The sequence below is a fragment of the Arvicanthis niloticus genome, chromosome 2, assembly GCF_011762505.2.
Source record: "Arvicanthis niloticus isolate mArvNil1 chromosome 2, mArvNil1.pat.X, whole genome shotgun sequence".
NCBI lineage: Eukaryota > Metazoa > Chordata > Mammalia > Rodentia > Muridae > Arvicanthis > Arvicanthis niloticus.
The window spans coordinates 62,892,218-62,918,054 of NC_047659.1; the positions used below are offsets into that span (position 1 = coordinate 62,892,218).

The window sequence follows — 25,837 nt, forward strand, 5'->3', positions numbered from 1 at the left end:
GTGTGAATGCCTCGTTCCTACTTAGAAGGAGTAACAAAATACTCAAGGGAGCAAATATGGAGACAAAGTGTGGGACAGAAACTGAAGGAGGGGCCATCTGGAGACCATTCCACCTGGGTATCCATCCTATGTGCAGTCACCAAATGTAGATTCTGATGTGGATGTCAGGAAGTGCATACTGACAGGAGCCTGATATAGTTGTCTCCTTAGAGGTCTGCCAGATTCTGAAATATGCAAAGGCAGATGCTCACAGCTAACCACTTAGCTGATCAAGGGGTTCCCAATGAAGAAGTTAGAGAGAAGACTGAAGGAACTAAAAGTGTTTGTGGCCCCATGAGGAGAGCAACAATACCAACCTCAGAGCTCCTCAGGGTCTAAACCACCAGCCTGGGAGCACATAGGGAGGGACCCATGACTCCATCTGTATATGTAAGGGAGGATGGCCTTGTTGGGCATAGGTGGGAAAGGAGATCCTTGGTCCCATGAAGGCTGAACACCGAATGGGGGGGGGTATTTCGAGGGTGGGGAAGTTGGGGGGGTAGGTGGGGACACATCTTCATAGAAGCAGGAGGAGGGGGATTGGGATAGGAGGTTCCTGGGTGGTGGGGGGAATGGGGTAAGGGGATAAAATCTGAAATGTAAATATAATATCCAATAAAGAAAAAAAAAGAAAAAAGAATAATCTCAAAACTTAAAATTCTCCAAAAATAATCTAAAAACATTAATGGAAAGCTCTCAAAAGAATAACTACAAATAACCAGTATACATTACAAGAAATTAGAATAGCTCATAGCCATCAGAGAAATGCCAAATTAATTCTATTTTGAAATTTCATCTCACCCTAGTAAGAATGGCCTTTATCACGAATATAAGCTTTATGCACTTTGTCCCCCTAAAGGCGATATGTAAATATATGCAGCCATTATGAAAATTGGTGTGAATGTTCCTCAGAAAGCTAAAAACAGATGTTCCAAATGTGTCAGACACACCACTCCTGGACATATACTCAAAGGACTTTATATTCTGTGTTAGAGATACATCTCTAGAGTAGAGATTTATACATATTCATGTTAACTGATCATTTCTTCAGTAGATAGAGAGAATTAGCTCGGATGCCTATCAGCTGATGACTAATGATGAAAATGAAGTAGATATAAACAAGATAATTCTGTCAATTACTAAAGATAAATGAAGTTATGAAATTTGCAGTAAAATACATGATACATACACACATATGTATTCATTCTATGTCTGGAAAAATATGTCATACATAAAATATCACATATTGTTTCTCAAAATAAAGATTATAGCTTTGAATTAATTTGTTTAATTTGGAATACAGAGAAATGCCAAGAAGCTAAAAAACAAAACAAAACAACAGCCATAGGGTAGGGGAAGAGACTTGAACAAGGAAAGATCATAGAGCTGATACAAAATAAAAGTAGAGTTAGAGAAATCCTTCAGTAATAAGACTTGAATAGTGAATGTGTCCAAGAAATAGGTGATAGAAAGAGGTGGAGTGGGTGTTAAATTGCGTTGAAAGAAGATACATAAAAACCAACTTCTTTGTAAGCTTATTAAAATATTTTTTTAAAAAATAAGTTTGAATAGAAGTATATTATAAGGGAGGATAATGATATTTACACCAGTCATGAGTTGTTGAATAAAAATTACGGTGCCGCTTGTGAAATATTTTCCTATTAATTGTTTATCTAGGGAGAAGACCTCAAACAAAGTATCTTATTGCCATTGTTATTGGAGGTCTACCAAAAAAAAAATATGGTAGGGCCTTATTGCTAAAGATACCAAACTCCTTGGTTATAAGGCATAGAGAAATCAAGCTGGAACAGAACTGGAAGTTTCCTCCTTCCTGACTAATTTTTAATGGCCTGGAAAGTGTTATTCAGGCTAGTAGCTCAGAGAAACATATTTTCACCTTGTAGTGTATGACTGCTTCTAAAATAGTGGCATAACTTCTATGGGAATAAACAGCTGTGTTGGGCGCCGACTTTTAGCAGAAAGCGGCTATCAGCTTTGCAGCCATCTTGAGCCATATACCCTGACATGAGACTTGGATTACAGTGGCCTGCAACAGCTGAGCACACTCCGATAATCTTGGTTTAGATACCTTGAGATTAAAGGTGCGTGAGATTAAAGGTGTGTGAGATTTTAGGTGCATGAGATTAAAGGTGTGTGAGATTAAAGGTGTGTGAGATTAAAGGTGTGTGAGATTAAAGGTGTGTGAGATTAAAGGTGTGTGATTTAAGAGTATGACTTAGAAGTATAGAGATCAGAGTTAGAGACAAGACCTAAGGGCATGATTAAAGGTGTGACCAAAAGGCGTGGCTTAGAAGTAAGACATAAAAGGCAGAGGCAGACAGAGAGAATGAGACTATAGAGGGAGAATCACACAGGAGACACTTAGAGGAAGAGAGACTGAAGAATAAACGGGATTGAATCACACCTTGTCTGGTCTCCATTCTTTGAGTCTGCTCTCACCCTCGCTCTTGCTGAACCCTGTGGGGCAGAAATTTCGCAGGCGAGGGGAAGGGAGTCCGGCGACAGAGTCTCAGGGCGGTCCAGCACCAGGGCTTCCCGTGCCACCAGCAGAGGATCCCACATTCACGCAGCTGTCGGTGGGCGGGCCTGCGGCTGCATCGGTAAGGTTCCAGGGTTCCAAAAGCTGGGAATCAGGCAGAGAGACCATGGACACGTGGAGTCCGGTTTTCCAAAGCTTTTATTGTTCATGGAATGGTGAATGGGCGCAACTGATACGCGCCCCCCCCCCTCCAAAAGTCAGGGGAGACTAGTCTTATAGGGAAGGGAGAAAGGGGAGGGAATAACTTAATTAGCTATGCCCCTGGCCTTTTGATAATTCATTAATATTTAAATCTCTGGAGGTGGAGACTTGTTAGTCACACACTCTACCTGTCCTACGTGACTGAAGGTAACAGGTTAAATGGAGTTACCTCGTCCAAGGCCCAACAGAACCCCAACCCGCAGACCGGAGCAGCAGCTTGGGCCGGGATACAGTGGCCGTCCAAATGTGGGTCGGCCCGGGCCTCAACATTTTGCCTGGGCTGCAACATTTATTTTGGCCGCCCCACCGTGGGGCTAGTATGGACCCCAACATTATTTTGGCGCCCGAACAGGGACTCGAGCTTGGGCCTCAACACAGCTGCACTCTAATGAGGTTTGAAGCCTACGTCAATGGACAAATTTATGCCTAATCCTGTAAATTTGGTCAAAAGGCCAATGATAGTTATGTCATGGGCCCTCAGAAAAAAATTGTTGCTAGGTTCATGTAGAAACAAGGAATTTTAAATATCCATGTTTATATGCATAAATAAATGCATTCGCAGCAGTGATATGATAAAAGACGGCTCTCTGTTCAATGAATAGTGGTGAACTTAGTCCAATGGCTAATGAAGGTGCTTGAAATAAGTGATGGTTGAATGATTGGCCCTATACAATTCACCACTACCACAACTTAGACACAGGTAAAATTGCTGCTGAGGAAGCCTAAAAATCCCAAGACCCATAGAATTGGGAGAAAGGCTATAAAGTGCTATGTGGGGGAAGCATACTAATGACATCATAATTTTAGAATGTCTGTGGCTAGCAGCACTAGGTTTACACAAGACAGCCCATGTGACATCATTCATGGAGTAGAGAGACATTCATTGATCTCCAACATGCATGCTGATCTGTAAATTATTAATGAATGCTGAGAGAGAGTTATTTATTGTCTTCATATGAATATTGACTAGTTAACTTACCAGACTACAGTGCATATTATTAACCCCATATTTCTAGTCACTTGGATGGTCATAGTCAAACTCAGTCACAGGAAAAGGGGAGGAGGAAGAGGAAGAAAGAATGTGAAAGAGACTAATTGGAAGGTTAGTTTAAGCATGGGTTAGGGAACAGATAAGGGTAGGAGTGGGTAGAGGTAATCATAATGAAGTTAGAGAGAAGTCTCCACCTGTAAAGCCTATGCGCACAACTAAAAGGCACCAGAGAAATAAGAATGTGTTATATATATTTATTAAATTGTCACATGTTTTTTGGAACCAATGAAGAAACGAGGGAGTAGGGAGGACTTGGGAAGAAGAGGTAGAAGGATCAGCAGTTCAGATAATGCTCTGCTTCATTGTGAGTGCAAGACCAGCCCAAGCTACATGAAACCAAGTCTTACAATTTAATAAGCACAAATAATTTAATACTAACCATCCTAATGACTAAATAGTTTCTAATAACCAATAGTAAACCAAAGGAATAATAAGTATTTCTCTTTATGGTTGTGTTGTTTGGTTTTTGAGACAGCGCCCATGAGGTAATCCTGATGATAACTAAGATATGGTGATAAGTAGAAGCATAATATGGAGATAAGTATAACACACAGAACTGTAACAATAACACAAAAATCCAAGACACTCAGAAATATGGGAGAAAAAGGTTTTGGAGTTATTACTTTAAAATGGCTGTCCGTTTTGAAACTTCCTTGGTTTAGGTATTAAGCAATTTTGCAGAAATAGGCTCACATTGGTAGGAATATAATCAGTGCCCCTGTCATATGTATCACAAGGGAAGCTTCATTCATGGTATTCAGGCTAGACTGAAGACACTGTTGCTTACATGGCATTCAGTAATCTTAACCAAACTGTTAGAGAAGGGGATCTACTATATGCTTTCTTTCTATGCTTCCAGAATACTACCCCCCATTGAAGAGTAAGTGAATCACACATATCTTTTAAGAAACTAGATTCTATGACATAGCCTTCCCATCAAAGGAGTTAATTAATTCCTGGGAGAGAAAGCACAAAAACAAGATCCTTGACATTCATGGAAACTTCCTTAAATACCCTTTCACTGCAGTATACAAATGTTGTCTCTGCATGTCACATATCCTCAGCAAGATTCATTGTGAGTAGAGTGGATTCTTTGGAGACTTTTCTGCAACTCTGCCAGCCCCTGCCTTCCAGGATTAATGACCATAATCAGAAATCAAAGATCAACTCTATTAAAAGAATGCATTCCAGATTCAAACACCATACTGCCTGTGAAATATCTTTAGGCTTTTGGAGGGAAGAAAAGATGTTTCTATGGAGACATTATGGAATACATGTTGATTTGATAGATACAGATATGTTGAGTATTTCATACTGAATGACTTTCTTTCCTGGGGAAGTTTACTCTAAACACTTGCAGTACTCACTGGAACTGCTGAGTTATATCTTTCATTAGTGTTGATACATGGTAAATACTGTAATGTTTGTACATAAGAGTTTGATTTCATTTTCAGGATTTGTCAATAAAGTCATCTTCACCCCAACTCTTCAAGACATTTGGTAAGCAATTTGCATTTACTTATTGTACTTATTAATGAATTATTATAGAAGAATAGGTGAATTAGATGTACCTATCTCTGCTTCACACAGAGATACATCTTTTAAAAACTAAGACTATTCATAAGATTGAACATACTGTTTAGCTTGAACACACAATCAAATTCTAAATATGAATATTAAGTGAGTAAATATTGAGCTTTTATATTCTAAGCATAAACACAGATAATTCATCTGATGATATGTTTTAGTGGATTTTAAAAATCTCTGTGGCTTCTGGCCATACGGTGATAACACATGCTTCTAATCCCAGCACTTGGGAGGCAGAGACATGCAGATTTCTGAGTTTACAGCCAGCCTGGTATACAAAGTGAGTTCCAGGAGAGCCAGAACTACATAGATTCAATAAAAAAACAAAACAAAATAAAACAAAACAAACAAACAAAAAAAAAAAACCAAGAAGTTGAATTTCTGTGGCATCTTTCAAAGTATTAAAGAATTTCTCTTAAGCTTATTGGAAAGTTAAATGTTTCTCCATATTGCTACCAAGTTATCAATTATGCTTATCTTGTAGTTATATTCGTGTTTAAAAAAATTATAGGGACTGGAGAGATGGCTCAGTGGTTAAGAGTACTGACTGTTCTTCCAGAGGTCCTGAGTTCAATTCTCAGCACCCACATGGTGGCTCACAACCATCTGTAATTGGATCCAATACCTTCTTCTGGTGTTTCTGAAGACAGCTACAGTGTTCTCATATACATAAAATAAATAAATAAATCTTTAAAAATATTTTTAAAAATTATAGTCTTGTATTTGCTCCCAAACATCCTTGTTCATCTTAACCAGTTCTCATACTAAATTATCCAATACTATTCTTGTTCTCATTTTATACACAGATGATGAAGCAGGCATGTGAAATTCCAGAAAATGAACCCAAGGTCAGAGACAAGAAAAAGATCAAGAATTCTCATTTGGTGTTTACAATTCTTGAACTGATATATTTGAGAATTGTTGAAGCACATTTCCACAGTGTCTGCTAGTGTTTTGCAACCTCTACTATATAATCATATATGAGAAAGAGAAAAGATGGACTATGATCCTGTTTGCCTATGAATTTGCCTCAAAAGAAGTTATTACATAAATGGTATTCAAGTAAGTAAATCGTTAAATCCTATCTAAAGTAGCTTGTGAACCAACACCTCTGTTACATGGTAGTATTAGTTATACAACTGAATAATTTAAATTGCACAATACTTTAAAATGTGGGAAGTAAAAATAACTAAAAGAAGCAAAGTACTATAATACTGACAATTTTTCTGCTTACCCGAGGTAGGAAAAATAATTTCTCTGTTATCTTAATACATAGTAGGACTTATAACAATTTGTAGAGTAATTATGACAACCACTTGTTTTGTGTATATGAAAAATTGAACAAGTACACTTTTTGTAAAAGTTCTTAGGAATAGAAACTATTTAGTGGTTTTACTTAATGTTTTGTTTAAATAAGTAGATAATATTCCCTTTCTCTGAATTGATAAATAATAATAACAACACAGGTTACACAAAGTACAAAAGTCAGCATTGGGTTTAAAGCACTTAGTAACAACCAATGCAGAAACACAGACTTGTCACAGACTGTTTAAGACTTTTTACATGGGCTTATTAATTATTATGGATTCTTTTACATGTGTTCGCTTATTGTAACCACAGCATTATTTCTGCTGAATACTTCACATCAGTTTATGTTGCAACTTATTGCTTTTTTAAAATTATCTATATTATTGTCTAGCACATGAAACTTTGACTTAGTTTAAAATATTGGTAGTTTTATAAGTAATTTTAAGATGCTACTATTAATATTCTAATATTGGGACTAAATATCTACCATCTACTGCTCAATGGTTGCCAGGTTATTTCAAACAAAGCCAAGGCTCGGTTTATGATGCTAGTATATAAGAAATTTTATTACACAAATCTGCTCTATTCTTCTACTCAGATCATGATTTAAAATTTCTGGTTGTCCATTTAATATGAATAAAAGCAGAGTAGTTCACACTGATGGCTACTGCACTAAACTACTACACACCTTACTACACTTGTGCATATAACTGCCTCTATGCATATAATGTGAACTTCTTTTAGGCTCTCAGTTATCTCAATTGCTAAGCAGACTTGAGATTGCCTAGTGTTTTTATAAACAAACATTGCTTATGTTGATAATCTGTTCAGCTATCTACACTGAGAGGACAACTCTATAACTCTTTCTGGGTTATTATACATCATTAATTAACTGAATACAGAAATTATATAAACATGAATTTGTATCAGTTTTTTTTTCCAGGAAATATGATGGACTGTCTCATAAGCTAGATGGAAATTAGGAACAACGTGACCGAGTTTGTTCTCCTGGGGCTCACACAGAATCCACACATGCAGAAAATCATATTTGTTGTGTTTTTAGTTATCTATGTCTTCTCTGTGGTGGGAAATTTGCTCATTCTAATCACCATTACAAACAGCCAACTGTTGGGGTCCCCAATGTATTACTTCCTGGCCTATCTCTCTTTTATTGATGCCTGCTACTCCTCTGTCAATACACCTAAACTGATTGCTGATTCACTCCATGAAAGGAAATCTATTAAATTCAATGGATGCATGACCCAAGTTTTTGCAGAACATTTCTTTGGAGGAGCTGAAGTCATCTTGCTTACTGTGATGGCTTATGACCGCTATGTAGCCATTTGTAAACCCCTACATTATGCGACCATCATGAACAGACGACTTTGTAACATCCTTTTGGGAGTATCATGGGTTGGAGGCTTTCTTCATGGAGGTATACAAATTCTTTTCATTATTGGATTACCTTTCTGTGGCCCTAATGTCATAGACCACTTTATGTGTGATCTGAACCCTTTGCTTGATCTAGCCTGTATTGACACCCACATTCTTGGGCTTTTTGTTGCTGCCAACAGTGGCTTCATCTGTCTGTTAAATTTCCTCCTACTGCTTGTCTCCTACATGGTCATCCTTCGCTCCCTAAGGACCCACAGTGCTGAAGGAAGGCGCAAAGCCCTCTCTACCTGTGTTTCTCACATTACAGTAGTGGTTTTATTTTTTGTGCCCTGCATATTTGTTTACATGAGACCTGCAGGTGCATTACCCATTGATAAAGCAGTTGCTTTGTTTTATACTATGGTAACTCCCATGCTGAATCCATTAATCTATACCTTAAGAAATGCTCAGATGAAAAATGCCATTTGGAAATTGTTTAGTATAAAAATTCAGTCAGATGACAAATAAAGCAACAGTAATGTGTCTTCAGATGGACTGGAGAAAGAATGGGATGGACAGTTTGGGTGAAATCAATATTAAATATTACTTACTCAACAAAGAAACAAATAACTGCTGCTCATGTCTTAACTAAAGAAAGCAGAAATGAAACCCCAACACAGGAATAAAATCTAACTTAGGCTGCTTTATGGTCAAAACATACACATTGTGTGCGCATGTGCACGCGCACACACACACACACACACACACACACACAGAGGGGTGGAGGGAGAGGGAGAGGGAGAGGGAGAGGGAGAGGGAGAGGGAGAGGGAGAGGGAGAGGGAGAGGGAGAGGGAGAGGGAGAGGGAGAGGGAGAGGGAGAGGGAGAGGGAGAGGGAGAGGGAGAGGGAGAGGGAGAGGGAGAGGGAGAGGGAGAGGGAGAGGGAGAGGGAGAGGGAGAGGGAGAGAGACTGCCTCTGACTTATGCCAAGAATACATTGATTCTATTTGACCTCTTCTAGAAAAGTTATGATTCCATGAGCTAAATTTAAGGTTTTCCAGGTCAGAAAATTCTGGATTCTTCTTTCATGTTCTTTATTATGTAACTACACAAATAATACCTTTGGAAGTTAAGTCCTCACCATTGACCCTTTGCAATCTCATAATCTCATTGCTAACTTAACATAGGTATTTTTTTTACTGATGACGTGACTTTTCCACTGTAGAAGCAGACTGAAGAGAGTAATGATAAAATAACTATTCAAGGCATTGATCTTCTCATTTAAGAATTTGTTTATAGTTTTGAATAAAATTATGCCCTAGTCTCTCCCATGTTTAGGTGTAGGATTTAAATGATAAATCATGCCATGATTCCAATTTCCATAACCATAAATCCTTTCTTTCTTAATTTTTATTTTCAATTTTTTGGATAAATTTATTGTTTATATTATTATTGTTCTTACTAGTGTGAAGGCAAGACATCATTGTTCATACATACTTTGCTACTTTTGTAGAAGCTAGAGGACAACTCTGTGGTGTCAACTCTCTCTTTCTACGTCTCTTTCTTTTGTGTAGTTGCAGAGATCAAAAACCAATTGCCAGTATAGCTAGGAAGCACCATTACACCCTGAGACATCTTGCCCACCTATAATTATGTTTTAAAATTTAAAAAAAATTATGAGTACATCATTTCCTCCCTTTATTCCTCTTCGTTCTCTAACTTTTCCCATGCTCTCCACTCACATGCATTCTATTGCTTTCATTGGTTTATACATTTATTCATATGTGTTAAATTGCTTATGTATTTCTCACTCACTCTGGACATACATTTGATCATGTTGCTGTCACCCATTTTAACAGTCATCTATCAATGCCTGAGCTGTAGCACTCTGTGTTACATATTATCCCATTAAGTGTGCATCAACACAGTTGATCTGATACATTCTGTAGTTGTTTCATCATTATTACACATGTTTCGGGTTAAGTTAGACTAATCACGCAGCCCTTTGTAAAGAGGTAAACCTGCTTACAGGTCAAACTTTAAAATAGATGTAAGTCCACTTCTAGGTCTAGAAACTGATCATAGTGGTGGGAGTAATCCCTAAGGAGAATTAGCATTGTCTAGCATTAGCATGCCCTGACAGAATGCCATTATAGTTTCCTCAGAAAATGTAGGATAAATCCTTCTGAGCTGAGACCACCAGTTACAATGGAAGGTGTTGTGTTACACATGGAAACATACCAATGCCTACAAATACTCATTGTTTCCTGTTGTATTATTTTTCAACTTATTGAGTGATATAAGCCAGAACTCTGTGTTTTTCTTTTTCTAATTTTCTCTGTAGAACAAGTTCCTTGTCTCTATCATCCTGTTCCTTCTTTTCATAAAAGAAAGGTGTATTTTTGTGCATTATATATATATTGTGGACTCTTAAAGTTCAACTAAGCACATTTTTTTTCTTTGTATCCCAAGAAGTTCATAACCTATGGTTATCAGGAATGTATTATTATAGTTTGAATTGGAAACATCCTCCAAATTTCATGTTTAAATTCTTGCTCCCTGGCATCTACCAGGTGGCTACAATCAGTAACTCCAGATCCAGAGGTTTTAATGCATCCTGTGGCCTCTATGGTTACGGCAAACATGTCATATATAGACATATATGATGGCAAAAGAGTTATACACATAAAAACTAAAGGTAAAACAATTGAAAACCCATTTTGATAATTATAAAAAAATTTAATCTGTGTACTAAATTAGTATAACTTGTAATTTTGTACCATCAGTTTTCTACCAAATCTAAAGAGACAAATAAAAAACTAATTATTTCATACTATCTGGCTAATGTTTCTTAATTGAAATTAAGGGGACACATTAGAAAAATCACTTTCCCCAGACTCCTGTATTTTACATCATTAGTGCTGAATACTCCTCCTGGGAAAGCAAAAGAAACATTTGTAAACTTCCTGTGTGGAGTTGGGTTTCAGAATATCTGTGATGAATCTGTAAAAAGTTAACGTAATTTGTAATGCTCATTTTAGATCATGTCTAATGGAAAATATCTGAATTATCATTGGGCTATGAATCTATTTGTAACCTTCTATTTTGTCAATATGTGAAATAAAGTTTATGTAAATTTCCTGTCATATCTCGATTTACTCAAAAACATTTCTTTCTTTTTATGAACAATTAAAATTGTACATGGTTATGAGTTAAAATATAAAATTATGATAAAGATAAGAAAGATGATAAATAGGCATATACATGATGAATAGGCACATAGAAGATGACAGATGATAGTTGAAAATGTATAAACCATTTTAAAATCTAGGATGTAGCCAGTACAATCTTCATAGTAAACACCCCATACCTTCTTCTAAAATCTAGAAACAGAACTGCCATCTTATCTGGGAACTTCAATCAATTATGCTTATATTCAAGAAGATTAAAATAATTATGTTGAAATGACATTGACACTTTGTTGAAAAGATGTTGACACTTTCATAAGTGGAAATATTTTCATGTTCATTCATTTTTATAGCATGTCCTTAGTCACTTTACTGAGAATGGTAGAATAATAACAAATATGGATACTAGATGTCTTTTAGGTTTTATGTTAGTCGCATTTCCTTTATTAATACTTTTAATTATAAGTAGATACCACCATCTTTACCACAATATAAGAAGATAAATTGAAGAAATTTTCTTATGTAGCTACCTTAGATTTATTTTTAAAAATGTGTTTCTATACCAAACGCTGCCTCTCTCCCTTACAGAGTCTCTTCCCTAACCCCCTTCCCCTTCTCTGAGAGGATAGGACCCCCAATTGAGAGAATAGGGCAGCATTACAATATGACTCTCTCCAGACTCCTGCATATAACATTATCAGTGTTATATATTCCATCTGATAATGCAGAGGGAAATATTAGTCTCTCAAAATATTTTGTGAAAATGGATTTCAGAACACATATGATGACTCAGTACCAATATAAGGGATTTCTCAATATTCCAGTGAGAATCAAATAGAAGTGACTTTATTGAATCTCTATTGAAAATTTTTGAATTCTTAATTCATCTTACAACTACTTAAGCTCCTGTCTTTATCAACATATAAAATAGAATACATATGAAATATTAATCTTATTTTTCTTTATTCTGATAAAGATATTTTATTTTCTAATTAATTAAAATTATATATACATATAAGCTAAAAAGATGATTTTGTGACAGAGGCATAAAAAACATTATAATAAATATATCTCATCTAAATATATCTTAGATATACAAAAAGATAGATAATAGATAAATAGAAAGATAAGAAACAATCATGATTAAATTAAAATGGCTACCTAACTCATCATCTCACATATTTTAGGTAATCTTTGAAAATTTTGAAATATTACTGTTATTTTCTATAGAAAACATTAGTATAATAAATCTCAAGTTATTACTCATATCTAATTTTGTCTTTTGACCAATACCTGTCTGCTCTGTACCACTTATATTTTAAAAACCAACACTGCTGTGAATTCATCTTAGGTGTAAGTATGGCTGAAATTGCACCATTTCTAAGTCTGTGTCCAGCTCATCCTACTTAGAACAATGTTCCCCAGCTTTCTCCATGTTGTTGTAAATGATAAATTTTCCTTCTGATTTATGTTTGAATGTCATTCCATTGCCTATCTAAGCCAGACTTTCTGTATGTAATTTTCCATCAGTGACACAAATGTTGGCTGTCAACTTTATTGGATTTGTAATCAATGAAAGCCCAAGCCAGAAAGCATCTCCCGCAACCACCAGCATTTGTTGTTGTTTGTTTTCTTTTCTTTTTCTTCTCAGCTCTTGTCTCCAATTCATGTCTTGGCTTCTCTCAATGACGTAAATTTAATCTCTAAGCCAAATAAACTCTTTCTTCCCCAGGTTTGTTTTGACATAGAGTCATAGAGTTTTTGACAACAATGGCACACAAATTATAATACTACTGATGGAAAGGATGGTTGGTTCCATATATTGGGTGTTGTTAATAAAGATAGAATGATCATGGTAATGTTGCTATTATGGCATACTGATATATTTTTGTTAAGCACATGTTTCCAGCAGGATCATGGGCATTTCTATATTTGTTTTTTTGTTTGTTTGTTTTTTGTTTGTTTGTTTTGTTTTTTGTTGTTGTGATGTTGTTGTTTTTGATGAAACCCCAAAATGTTCTCCTTAATGTCTAAATTAATTTACATTCTGTCAATGTAAATGTACAAGGATTGACATGTCTTTATTTTTTTATCAGAGTTTATTATCTTTAGCATTATTGATGGAAACCATTATAATTGTGATAAAGTGGTGTCTCCTTATAATTTTTAATTCACATTCTTCTTATTTTGGGTGATGTTGGGAATGTTTTCATGTTTCTATTTGAGATTTACATTACTTCCATTTTCTTTAAGTACTCATTTGATAAATGGGAATAAGTGTGACTTTTAAGTTATCTTTTTCATTATTAAATTATTTAGTTTTTTGTTACCTGGGTCTTGTATCCTCAGCAGGTGAATGTTTCTCAGGATCTCTGTGAGGAAATAAATTAATGATATTTCTATTTACCCTGGCTCCGCATTCTTACAGAGAAAAAACATGGTACAGCCTATACTTGAAGGTTCAGTATGTGGAAGATTTCTTGAAACTCTGCTTTCTGTCTCACCTGCCCTATAGTAAAGATGTAAAACAAATACAAAGCATTTTCATCGATTTGTATGTGGCCTCTCAACATTACTACATTCAAATTTCTTAAGTTTTGACTATAGTTCTGATTCTCCACTGATGTGAAATTCTGATTCTATATAACCATAGACTTAGTCATCACATTACTTCAGCATGTCTTAACAGTGACATATTTTCCTTGTTTTTTTTCTAATAATATTCTTTTTGCTATTTTTTTCCATTTTACGTACTGGTCACTGTCTCCCTCCTGTTCACCCCCACTCACAGTTCCTCCCCATATGAATTCTTCCACTTCTCTTCTGAAAGGGTGTCCACCCCCTACCCTGGTATCTCCCCACCCTGGCATATAAATTCTCTGCAGGGTTGTATTTTTAAGATTGCAAGCTTGACATCTTCAAGTGATCTTATTAGGTATTTTTCTCAAGATCAATTTAGAATTATTGATTTGGGTTGAAATAAAAAAGAATCACAGTACTGTTTTCATCATGTCTGATCAATGGGTACATGGCTTTTATTTTTTTATTTAATCATTTATTTATTTTTTTATTTATTTTTTATTTATTTATTTATACTCTAGATTTTATTCCCCTTCTGGTCCACCCTCCGACTATTCCACAACCCATAACTCATCCTTGCTCCCTGTATCCACGAGGATGTCCCCACTAACCCCACCAGACATCTAAACTTCCTGGGGCCTCCAGTCTCTTGAGGGTTAGGTGCATCATCTCTGACTTAACCCAGCCCAGATACTAGTTCTCTGCTATATATGTGTTGGAGGCCTCATATTAGCTGGTGTATGTTGCCTAGTTGGTGGTCCAGTGTTTGAGAGATCTCAGGGGTCCAGGTTAATTGAGACTGCTGGTCTTCCTACAGAGTTGCCCTCCTTTTCAGCTTCTTCCAGTGTTTCCCTAATTCTACCAAAGGGTCAGCAGCTTCTGTCCATTGGTTGGGTGCAAATATCTGCATCTGGCTTTTTCAGCTGCTTGTTGGGTTGTTTAGAGAGTAGTCATGATAGGACCTTTTTTTCATGAGCACACCATATCCTCAGTATTAGTGTCAGGCCTTGGGAACTCCCCTTGAGCTGGATCCCAATTTGGGCCTGTAGCTGGACCTTCTTTTCCTCAGGCTCCTCTCTATTTCCATCTGTGCAGTTCTTTCAGACAGAAGCAATTATGGGTCAGAGTTTTGACTGTGGGATGGCAACCCCATCCCTCCTATAATGCCCTGTCTTTCTGCTGGAGTCGGGTTCTATATGTTCCCTCTCTCAACTGTATGGCATTTCATCTAGGGTCCCTCCTTTTGAGTCCTGAAAATCTTTCACCTCTCAAGTCTCTAGTACATTCTGGAGGGTCCCTCCCCCACCCCCAACCTCCTACCTCTTGAAGTTGCCTATTTCCATTCTTTCTGCTAGCCTTCCCGGCTTCAGTCCTTTTCCCTCATCCAATAGCAAATCAGGTGTCCCTATTCTCTACCCCTTCTTTGCCCAGTCCACTTTCCCTCCCAGATCCCTCCCTCCTTCCCCCTTGTGCACTAGCCAGGCCCTGGGATATCTAGTCACAGCAGGACTAAGTGCATCCTCTCCTTCTGAGGCCAGTGCAGTCAGCCCAGATAGGGTAAGAGGTCCAATGGCAGGATACAGAATCAGAGACAGCCCCTGATCCAACTGTTAGGAGATCCACCTGAAGACCAAGCTTCACATCTGACACATTAATGATACTCTGCCTGCGTGCAGATAAGAATCAAGCCTAACTGAATCCCATGAGGCTTCATTTAGCACTGGATGGAAACAGAGGTAGGCCGAGACACACAACCAAACATCAGGTAGAGTTCAAGAGTCCTGTGGAAAGGTGGGAAGTAGGATTGATAGATCTGGAAGGGCATCACATGAAGACTTTCAGAGTCAACTAACTTGGATCCATGGGGGCTCACAGAAACTCAACCACCACCTAAAAAGTGTCTAGGTGTCAGACCTAGACATTTGAATTTTGTTAATGCTTACCATTTGAGAAAATTAGCATTTATCCTATTCCTCCTGTGTAATGACCCCCATCATCCCTTTCCTTCTATAACTTTAAAGAGAACTCTCTTTGGTCAGATCACATGAGCTAAGGTAGATAATTATGCTATAATTCTTGGTGAGCACATTCATAAATTATTCCAAAATCGTGTCCTGTGGAGCTTTCTCTGTATCCCTATTTTATTCAGTTATTTATTCAATTATCTGTGACTATGAGGAATCTGATAAATATGCTATACACTTAGATTGCATCTCAATGTTGTAGTATTTTTCTTATTATATTTAATCTTACATAATCTATTACCAAACCAGTAAGATTTGTAATAAAATAATCATATTTTATACCAAAACATTATTAGTCATACTAATGTCATGTCTGGTGTCAAATATGTACTTTGAAGGACAAAACATTTACAAACATTATTGAAGGAGGGCTTTACAATCTAAAATGATGAAATAAAAATCAAACACTAGAAAGGCACTGTTAAGTATGATAGAAACCACTGGAAATTGGCACTGTTAAGTAAGTTTAAGTTGATGATATCAGAAAATTAGAGATATTAAAAATAACATCTATTTTGTGTCTTCCAGAAAATTCCTTATGAAAGGTTATGATTTTGACATGAATGTAGCATGATAGAAATATGCATTTTTTCTCAATGGCATCTCAGTATAAAATACCATACACAATTAATTTGTGTTTATATGGTATTGGTTAATCCTATGAAGTTTCTTCATGTCAGCATGTAAGCCATTATTTGTACTTGTGATTGTTTTCAAAGTAGAAAAACATAGTGATAATATTTGTTTTACTTACTTCAACCTTAAAGTGATTTTTGTTTGCTAAGAGACTTCATAAAGAGTACTGTTGGAATACATCCAACAAAGTAAGTGAGTCTTTAGTTAATGTCCACGGGGTAACTGTGTACAAGTATTTAAAGCATACTCAGTTTCAGAACTATCTTTATAGCTGAGTCATTTGACTATATTTCCAGAAATTCATTTCACCTTAAAAATGTCACAATACTTCCTATGTACAATCCAATATCCATGATGCCCCAGTGACAAGCCAATGTGACCAACAATCTCCTAAGGTAAGTCTTCATAGGTTTATTTTAGTGCAGTACTACCTTTTGACTTTCAAGATTTTTCTTACCTCTGTTGCTGAAAGGTTGCACAGATTGTCTGTTCCTGTGAGTTGCTATGCATAGGGTAAGTGATTATTTGCTGTCTGTGTCACAGTGATGTTTTAGCCTTGTTTACACATCACAGACATGACATTTGTTCGCACATCACAAGCAAATGTGACCTTACTGTTCTCACATATTTATAACCAATAGTGGATAAAAGATAGCATTATTATATTAAGCACCCTTAGCCAGAATTAGAACATATGAATAGAATTAATTACATACATTATATATGTTTTCACAATAAAAATGCCTTTTAAAATAAGATTATATATACTTAATTAATAAATACATTTACTATTTTGATAAATTTAGTTTTGACTGTGCTACCACTAGAATACACATGTTATGAGTCAATTAGAACAATTATATTTTATCCAAATAAACATATACATGTGTGTGTGTGTGTCCTTGTGTCTCTTTGTGTGTCAGTGTATGAAATACTCATAATATTATTTATAAGCACTTAATAATTTCACCAAAAGTTCAGCAACAGAATGAAATACCAATGTCTCTTTACGTCTGAAAAATAAGTAAGATTATGATTTATTTCAGACATTGTCTCTTTTTTTCCTGAGCGTTGACACCTGTGTTTCTGATAAAAAAAATCTGGAAATACTAACAGCTATAAAATGTTGAGTTCTATTTAAGCAGAATAGGCTAGATTGAGGAAGATAATTTAGTCATTTTTACTGTGTATATTAACCAGACAGGGGTGCTCTTCAAAAATAGAATTTTATGTTTATTATTTCTCATTTGGCAGTCTCATATATTTGAAAATCATTACATGAATGTTCAAGACACATAGCATGTGTCTTCTTGTGCAAATATGTGGTTCAAATAAAATGAGAGCATGTAAACATGAAAAACACTTTTGAAAGTTTCAACATATTAAACATAAACAGATAGTGCATTATACTAACACATTTTGTTCAGAAAGTTACCTACTCAAATTTCATTACTAAAAGTAATTCTTACTTCACAACATCATTGGCTTTTTAATTATTTGAATGTGAAGTCTATTTAGTAAGCATTAAACTGATACTTTCTGAATAAATTAAGCCAAGAGAATGGTAAGTGATAACTCACTGGAAAGATAAGATCTTATTGAACTTCCAAATTTAGCATGCATTTCATACTATTTTTTTCTTTTTCAGATTCTTTCTGGCATGTGGGCTTCTCTCATGAACTAGCACAATGCAGCAAAATAGCACTGTCACTGAGTTTATACTACTAGGATTGACACAGGATTCCCTGAAGCAGAAAATGGTGTTTATAATATTCTTAATTTTCTATATGGGGACTGTAGTGGGGAATACACTCATTATTGTGACAATCAAGTTCAGCAAGACACTTGGCAGTCCCATGTACTTCTTCCTGTTTTATTTGTCCTTTGCTGATTCCTGCTTTTCAACATCCACAGCCCCAAGACTCATTGTGGATGCCATCTCTAAAAAGAACATCATTTCCTACAATGAATGCATGACACAAGTCTTTGCTCTCCATTTATTTGGCTGCATGGAGATCTTTGTCCTCATTCTCATGGCTGTTGACCGCTATGTGGCCATCTGTAAACCCTTGCGTTACCCAGTCATCATGAGCCGGCAGGTCTGTGTCATCTTGATTATTATGGCCTGGATAGGGTCTTTTATACATTCTACTGCTCAGATTGTTTTGGCATTGAGACTGCCCTTCTGTGGGCCCAATCTGATTGACCATTATTGCTGTGATTTACAGCCCTTGTTGAAACTTGCCTGCATGGACACATATATGATAAATCTGCTGTTAGTGTCTAACAGTGGTGCAATTTGCTCAAGCAGTTTTATAATTTTGATTATCTCATATTTTGTCATCTTACACTCTTTGCGAAACCACAGTGCAGAAGGGAGAAAAAAGGCACTTTCTACCTGCACATCTCATATAATAGTAGTTATTTTATTCTTTGGGCCCTGCATATTTATATATGCACGACCACCAACTACTTTTCCTATGGACAAGATGGTAGCAGTATTTTATACCATTGGAACACCATTTCTCAACCCAATTATCTATACATTAAGGAATGCAGAAGTTAAAAATGCCATGAAAAAGTTATGGCATGTTAAAATTATGACTGAATAAATCCAGACACAAATATTATCATACCTGAATATTGTAGCTCTATATGCTATAACATACAGATTTCTGAGTTCTTAATATTTCTTATTGATTAAAAAAAGAAACAATTGACAAAAATTATACTCCTCTCTCATCTTCTGAATATAAATTAAGAAATATTGGTTGAAATAATTATGTAGAGAATAAACAAAGAATCTGAACTTAATTAAATACAGTCTGACAGACATTCTACTACTGTCACTATATAAGAAAGGAAAAATTTGGAAAGATTAGTATTTGATAGCCAAAAAAACCCACAAAAAATGGACTTGGAGGCATTGGTTAACTGTTACTAGAAAAATAGAGGAAGTATTCTAATTCAATTTGTCATTGCATCCATGGTTTATTTAACTACCTAGGAAAAGTATTCTATAGCATATAACTCATTAAGTATCTATTCAATTAAAATATATAATTAAATATGCTAAAAATGCTTCTGATCAATGTCTATAAAAATTCCTAGGCATAGTTTTTTATGTCATTATTAAATACAGTGTAGGTTAATTCATAGAACTTGTGCATCAATATTCTTTCTACTTGTGCATCAAAATTCTTCCTTCTTAGTTTGTAGTCCCCAACTTTTAAAAGTTGCCACACCTTTGTACAAAAATTTGGCTATTACATTTTTCTCTGTTTTGTTGTTGTTGTTGTTGTTGTTGTTGTTGGTGGTGGTGGTGGTGGTGGTGGTGGTGATTCTGGTTTTCTAGTAATATCCTGGTACCTTATCTCAAATCTTATGCTGGGTCATCTTTTTCACCTTAATATTTAAATTTGACAAGGTTTACTGTAAGTTATACCACAACCATATACAAACATACATCTTGGATAAGAAAAGCGATATTTATCAAAACTGGTAAAACTCCTGTTCAACAGGTATCCATTTTTTTTCTTCTCTTAATGTCCATTTCTGGTGAAGTCTTCAGGTTTCTCCTCATCACTTACCAGGGGTAATTACTGACAAAAGCATCAAAGGGGAACTCCCTATTCTTTCTCTTGTTCCTGATTGAAGAACTCCTTCAAACAAGATGCTATTCTTACGATAGTCTAAACTCGATGAAAAAGAAGTAAAGTCATCACAGGCTTTATAAACTACATTTTTTTTTTCCTTAACAAGTTGAAGAGATCCCACTACTCTAGAAATGATCCACATTTCCTCTTCTGTTTCAGTAAATAATTTGGGTTAGAATTGCTAATAAAATCTACACAACCAAAACTTACAGAAAAAGTACTTTGTATACCACAGTTGTGTGATTAGTGAACTTTTAATATTGTTTATTTATTGTATTAAATTACATGTTAAATTGAATAGAACCAGATTTTTTATCTGTCTCTTCTTCCTCATTAACCAATAGAAAAGTGTTTCTAATTCCAACCATGTTTTCCATAAAAGATGACATAGAAAATTAAATAAATCAATGTAAGATATTTTTACATTTATATCTTCATGTTCCAGAGACATAAAATGTTCAGGATTTGAAATGGTTTCTAAAACTTGATATACCTGTCATAAGGGAATGGAAGCAAATAATGGAAACAAGCAATAGAGACATAAGTGCAACTTTGTTCGATGTGTTAAAAAACATCTGTACACATCTAGACATATACAAACAGATACTCAGGCCATGGGAAAGGTAATTGAAAATAAGATCTTTACAATGAAAGATCAGGAAAAAAAAAGACAGTAGAGAAATCAGTATTTGAAAATAGAGCGAGACTCTGTCTGTGTTGGGGGATGGGGAAGGTGTAGGGGAATCAAAAAGTCTACCAAACTTCAAAATTATTCATTGCTAATTTAAAACTGGGAAAAATAAAGTAAAATGTTATTTTTAAAACTCTTTGATAATATATCCACCTGAAGAGTAATTTCAGGGTGACTGTGCAACTTCATCAATGATTAACAGAAAAATCCATGACCTATAATTACCTTTGTATTTTAGAAATTTGTAGTCCATTCTGTCCAATGACATATCTGTGATTCACTCAAAATGAATTAATTAGCTATATTAATTTTTTTCAAATGAAAAAAATCTAAAAACAGAGATTGAACCCAGCACCACTTTCAAAGAATCTACCCTTAGTACAGCCCAAGAATGAAGTTTTGAAATAGTTTATGTTTTTAAATCAGAAGCTATTTCATTTAAAATATTTTCCCAATGAGTTTAAGAAAAAAAAAAGAAACTTGAAAAGTTGAAGAAATGATTGTCAATTGCTCTTATTTTAACTTTAAGGTGGGTGTGTAATAGAACCAGTCTATTGATCTAGGATGAGACTCTGGTTCTGTGATAAAGCACTTTTCTGTGAAGACTGGGGTGCCGGCTTTACTCCTCAAAACTACACACAACATTATTTTCTTAGCTTTGTAATCATGAAATAGCAATCCTAATAGTGGTTTAATCACTCTAACTCTTCTTTTAGACGAACATATGAAAAATTAAGCCTAGTTTCTCATTCTCACAAGTGAATAAAAAGTGAAAATACTGTTACATTGGTTTGTTGTGAGAAGTAGATTGAATATGATAAGAATTTTAAAATGGAAACTTAGTAAGTGACATTTTCATCATAAAATAGAACTTTCAAAATAGGATCAAATAAACTTTATAGTTTTCATTAATAATTCCTGTTAGTATATATTGATAGGATAATTTTTTGAAACTCAAAGAATATCTCACTCATAGAAAGAATATTTAACTGAAAATATTACTCTTCCCTGTTTCTATAAATTATTTATTAGTTTTCAGAGACTTTTTATAATTACATCATCTTATAACTGTAAAAAAGTGTGGCTCTCATTGTTTTCACACAATCATAGCTGATAAGGTCTAAGCATAGAGAACGGTTGGAGCTTAGACACATGTAACTATCTGATACAGATCTCAATGTAATCTCTAACTATAACAACTTTTTATAACAGTCTAGTGAATTACATCAGAAATTAATTATCTAAGTAAATAATGAGGATAAATGTATTCTTGATTGTTTTCTTACTTGGTAACTAATAATTGTGCATTGTCAGAGAGTTCAGCGAGATATTTTAATACACACATGCTGCATCAATGGTCAAAGTCATGATAATTAGCATTTTTATAACCTTATCTTTTATTTCAGAGTCTTCATGGGACCTTAATTCAGAAGCCTTCATGAAATATATAATTAATATCATGAATGACTATCATCTTAATGTGTTATGGAACACAAGAACTTATAAGTAGTTGTTGGACTATTATTTAACCTTGCTTTCATTACCCAAGCCCACTACTGCCAAGGGCCAGCTTTGGCTTGGTGAGGTGTTCCTGAAAGAAGGGGTGTTTGGGAGCTGTGAAAAGAAACTATTTGAAGTAAAACATTGGATCTAAGCTGACAGCCTAGGTTCTGCTGAGATGGTAAATCTTTCTGTGTATTCTGCTCTACTCCAAACAGCTTTTTTCTTGCTTTTCTAGTAAAAATTATGTAAAAGCTATTTGGATAGCTCATGGGTTTTCTGACCAAAGTCAGAAAAGCTGCTGTAGGAAAAATTCATTGAATCCTCCAATCGAGTCAGAAATGCTGCTAGAAAAAATTATTGAAGAACAGTTTTCCCTCTCCAGACATCTCCAGACAGCACAGCTCTCTCTACAGAAAATTCTGAAGAACTGGTATCTTGTTCTGCTAGCTCAGCTCAAACAGAACAAAAGCTCAGGTTTTATTTACATATCAATTCAGTCATTTACTTGAGGTTTCCACTTGATTGTCCTATGTATCAGCATTCCAAAAACCCATACCCTTAATTCTAAGGAAACAGCAACTACACATGTCAAGAGCCATAATGGGACAAGCTAATAATTAGCACTTGATCATCCTGAAATGGCTTGCCTTGGATTATTATATAATCTGCAACAAGTGAGCCCTTATTCAGCAAGGCTGTAAGGGACTTATTTTAGGAAAGATTCCTGCTATTAATATGCTTTTACTATTATTATTATTATTATTATTATTATTATTATTATTATTAAACATATGTAACAATCACTAAGCATTAGCACACCACTTTGGAGCAGATCTCTGAAGATCCACGAAGATATAATGTCTTGTAGTGATGCTTTATAGACAAATAGATGAGTTCTTAAGTCTTGATGATGACCTTATAAGAATTCCTAAAATTATATCAATAATTATTAAGCTCTTTTATAATGGGACTGATATTAGGTCCCTTTCTGACAATCAAAACTGCAATGAGAACTCTGCCAGTCTCCCAAGTGTCATCAGTTAATTGCTCTTAGATAGTGACAACTTTCTCCTACTCAGAGCACATTCCAAGAGGTTGTAAAACAATTAACCAAAGGTCACTAAAAGGGAACTAACAATTTATTATAGGTGCTAGGACAGAAGATAAAATGTTGTCTGGGTTTATCTATACAAAACTTCACTAATTTCTTATTTATAGTTTTAAACATTCAGTGAACCTGTAGAGCTAGACATGATGGATGATGGATGTTTAGCCAAATAATTACTCCTAATGGATATGCATGTAAACATTCTCTGTTATAAACTTCTATTTTAATTTATGATTTGATTTTTGATGTGAACTTGTGATGAACTTTGTAACATGTGACCATGTATTCTGAAAGATATATAAGTACTGAAGACAAAGACAGAGAGGTTCATTAGAAGCCATTCCTCCCTTCCTTTCCTTTTCCCCTGCCAGAATTCTTTCCCTTAAAACTTTTCCCTTATTAGAATTTTTTCCTTTTCCCCACTTAGGACCTTTCCAATTTTCCCCTTAGATAGCTTTCATAGGAAATGTTATACTCTTAGTAATAAACTCTATAATACTTTCTGTAAGTGTTTTTTCTTCCTGGGACCTCAAGCTAGCAGGTATAAGTTAGGCCCAGCAGTTCCTGCTGAAAGAGTACAAAGGCTATTTACTTAATCCTTTGCTGTTTTGGGGCTGAGGTGCTAAGTGCCAGAAACTGCAGTTTCTGGCCACAGAATCACAGATCAGCAGGTCAGCTACAGTAGCATAGTAAGTAAACTTTTCTAGCATAGAAAAGTAAACTTTTATTATACAGCATCCCTAAATATCTCATAAGACCCAGCATTCACATTTTCTTTGAACAGTGAAAAAAAAAAAAAATCAGAGATCTGCTTGCTCCTGTTATCACAGGCAATAAGCTAGCTGGGTGGGACCCTGCGCTGAAATTACCATTTCCACCATGCCTGACCTTAGTCTTGCTCTGTTCTAGGCTGATCCTGAACTCGGGATTCTATCTGCCTTTGTAAGTGTAAACAAAGTAAATCTTAGCTGGATGGGATCTCCTGCGATTACCACTTCTTAAATCTTTTATCTTCTTCCTAGTGATTTTGATTTTCTAACAAGTTGGTACACAGTATAGCTGCTTTTTTCCTTTAGCTTCATGAAGCCCCTTTCATAATTCATATTGCATCCTTGTTTTTTGTATAGTTGAGAAATTATATATTTGCAAACTCATATATTTAGAGCTCTTTTCAATAGCCTTACATGTTGTCCTGAAGAATTTGTCTGTGGTGGGGGGGGGGGGGGGGGGGGAAAGGGGTGTAGGGAAATCACAAAGTCTGCTGAACTTCCAAATTATTAGTTGTTAATTTAAAACTGAAAAAATAAAGTAAAATATTGTATTTAAAATTAGCAATGTGGATCATTTTGATGAGACACAGCTACTTCCTCTACTCCTCAACTCCTGCTGTTTCTAATTATCATGAAGTCATTAGTATTAACAGGTAGGATACTTCTCCAAAGGAGTCTTCCACTGCTAGTACTGGTTCCAGAAAATATGTACATTATTACACAAACAAGTTCTAAATCCACAGCAGTCATCAATATCATAGCAGTTCACACTGGGGCAGGAATCATATCACTTTGTCCACACCAAGGCCACACCAGGCCCTGCATACTACCCTTCCTAAATATAAAACCTAAAATATTTTAAATACACTGGAGTATTTAAAAATAAAAAGAATAGAATCTTAGAGAAACATAATTCAGGCTTTATAAAGACTTTATCACTTACTGTAAACAGCACACCATAGGAAGAATAGAGAAAAGTCCATCTGAGATGAACATGTAGGGCAGATGTATCCATGTAGGTTCTAGGTGTTATAGAGAATGAATTTTAAAACAGTCATAAGTGGGATAACTAATAGTGAACCCCATTTGAAAAGAAAACATGGAAACCTACAATTTTAAAATGCTTCCTAAATTATATGCTAATATGAAAAGAGTTTAAATGGCCATATCCTGTAATTAGGGGCAAAGCCTCTATTAAACACTGCTAACATGTTCAAAAAACCTGGTATTGGGAATGTGTTACCTCTTTGGAATTGTTAGCTATTCGGGTACCATAGACTACAAGCATTAGAGTCTATTGCCAATATTCTTTGTTACCTCTCAGAATTTGAAAATAAAACCCTATTGCTGAATATATCACATACTGGAGACATTAACTAGGTGACTACACAGAAGCATCATGCCAATTAGTTCTAGAAAGCACTGTGAATTCTACTGGAGGAGAAATGTAAAATGATCATCAGTCTTACCAGTAGTAACCTGGGTAAGCTACAAATAAGATATACCCCTGGTATGATACTCATACAATATCATAGGAAAAAACAAACATTTTACAATTAGGT

At 35.3% G+C, this 25,837-nt stretch overlaps 2 protein-coding genes across 3 annotated transcripts; both read left to right on the forward strand.

Moving 5' to 3' along the window:
* The first annotated feature begins 4,900 nt into the window (after positions 1-4,900).
* LOC117703467 (olfactory receptor 4C46-like) lies at positions 4,901-8,895 on the forward strand. The gene is made up of 3 exons (XM_076929068.1): positions 4,901-4,926; positions 5,306-5,351; positions 6,245-8,895. The coding sequence occupies exon 3, from the start codon at positions 7,719-7,721 to the stop codon at positions 8,646-8,648; it is 930 nt and encodes a 309-aa protein (XP_076785183.1). The 5' UTR covers positions 4,901-4,926; positions 5,306-5,351; positions 6,245-7,718; the 3' UTR covers positions 8,649-8,895.
* Positions 8,896-16,617: 7,722 nt separating this feature from the next.
* LOC117704077 (olfactory receptor 4C11) lies at positions 16,618-24,008 on the forward strand. Of its 2 annotated transcripts, XM_076929069.1 has the most exons (3): positions 16,618-16,942; positions 18,196-18,646; positions 22,301-24,008. In XM_076929069.1, exons 2-3 carry the CDS (start codon positions 18,236-18,238, stop codon positions 22,334-22,336), a joined length of 447 nt encoding a protein of 148 aa, XP_076785184.1. In that variant the 5' UTR covers positions 16,618-16,942; positions 18,196-18,235; the 3' UTR covers positions 22,337-24,008. The 2 variants fall into 2 exon arrangements, with proteins under 2 accessions (XP_076785184.1, XP_034351948.1); XM_034496057.2 differs by having other exon boundaries at positions 18,196-24,008.
* Positions 24,009-25,837: the final 1,829 nt, after the last annotated feature.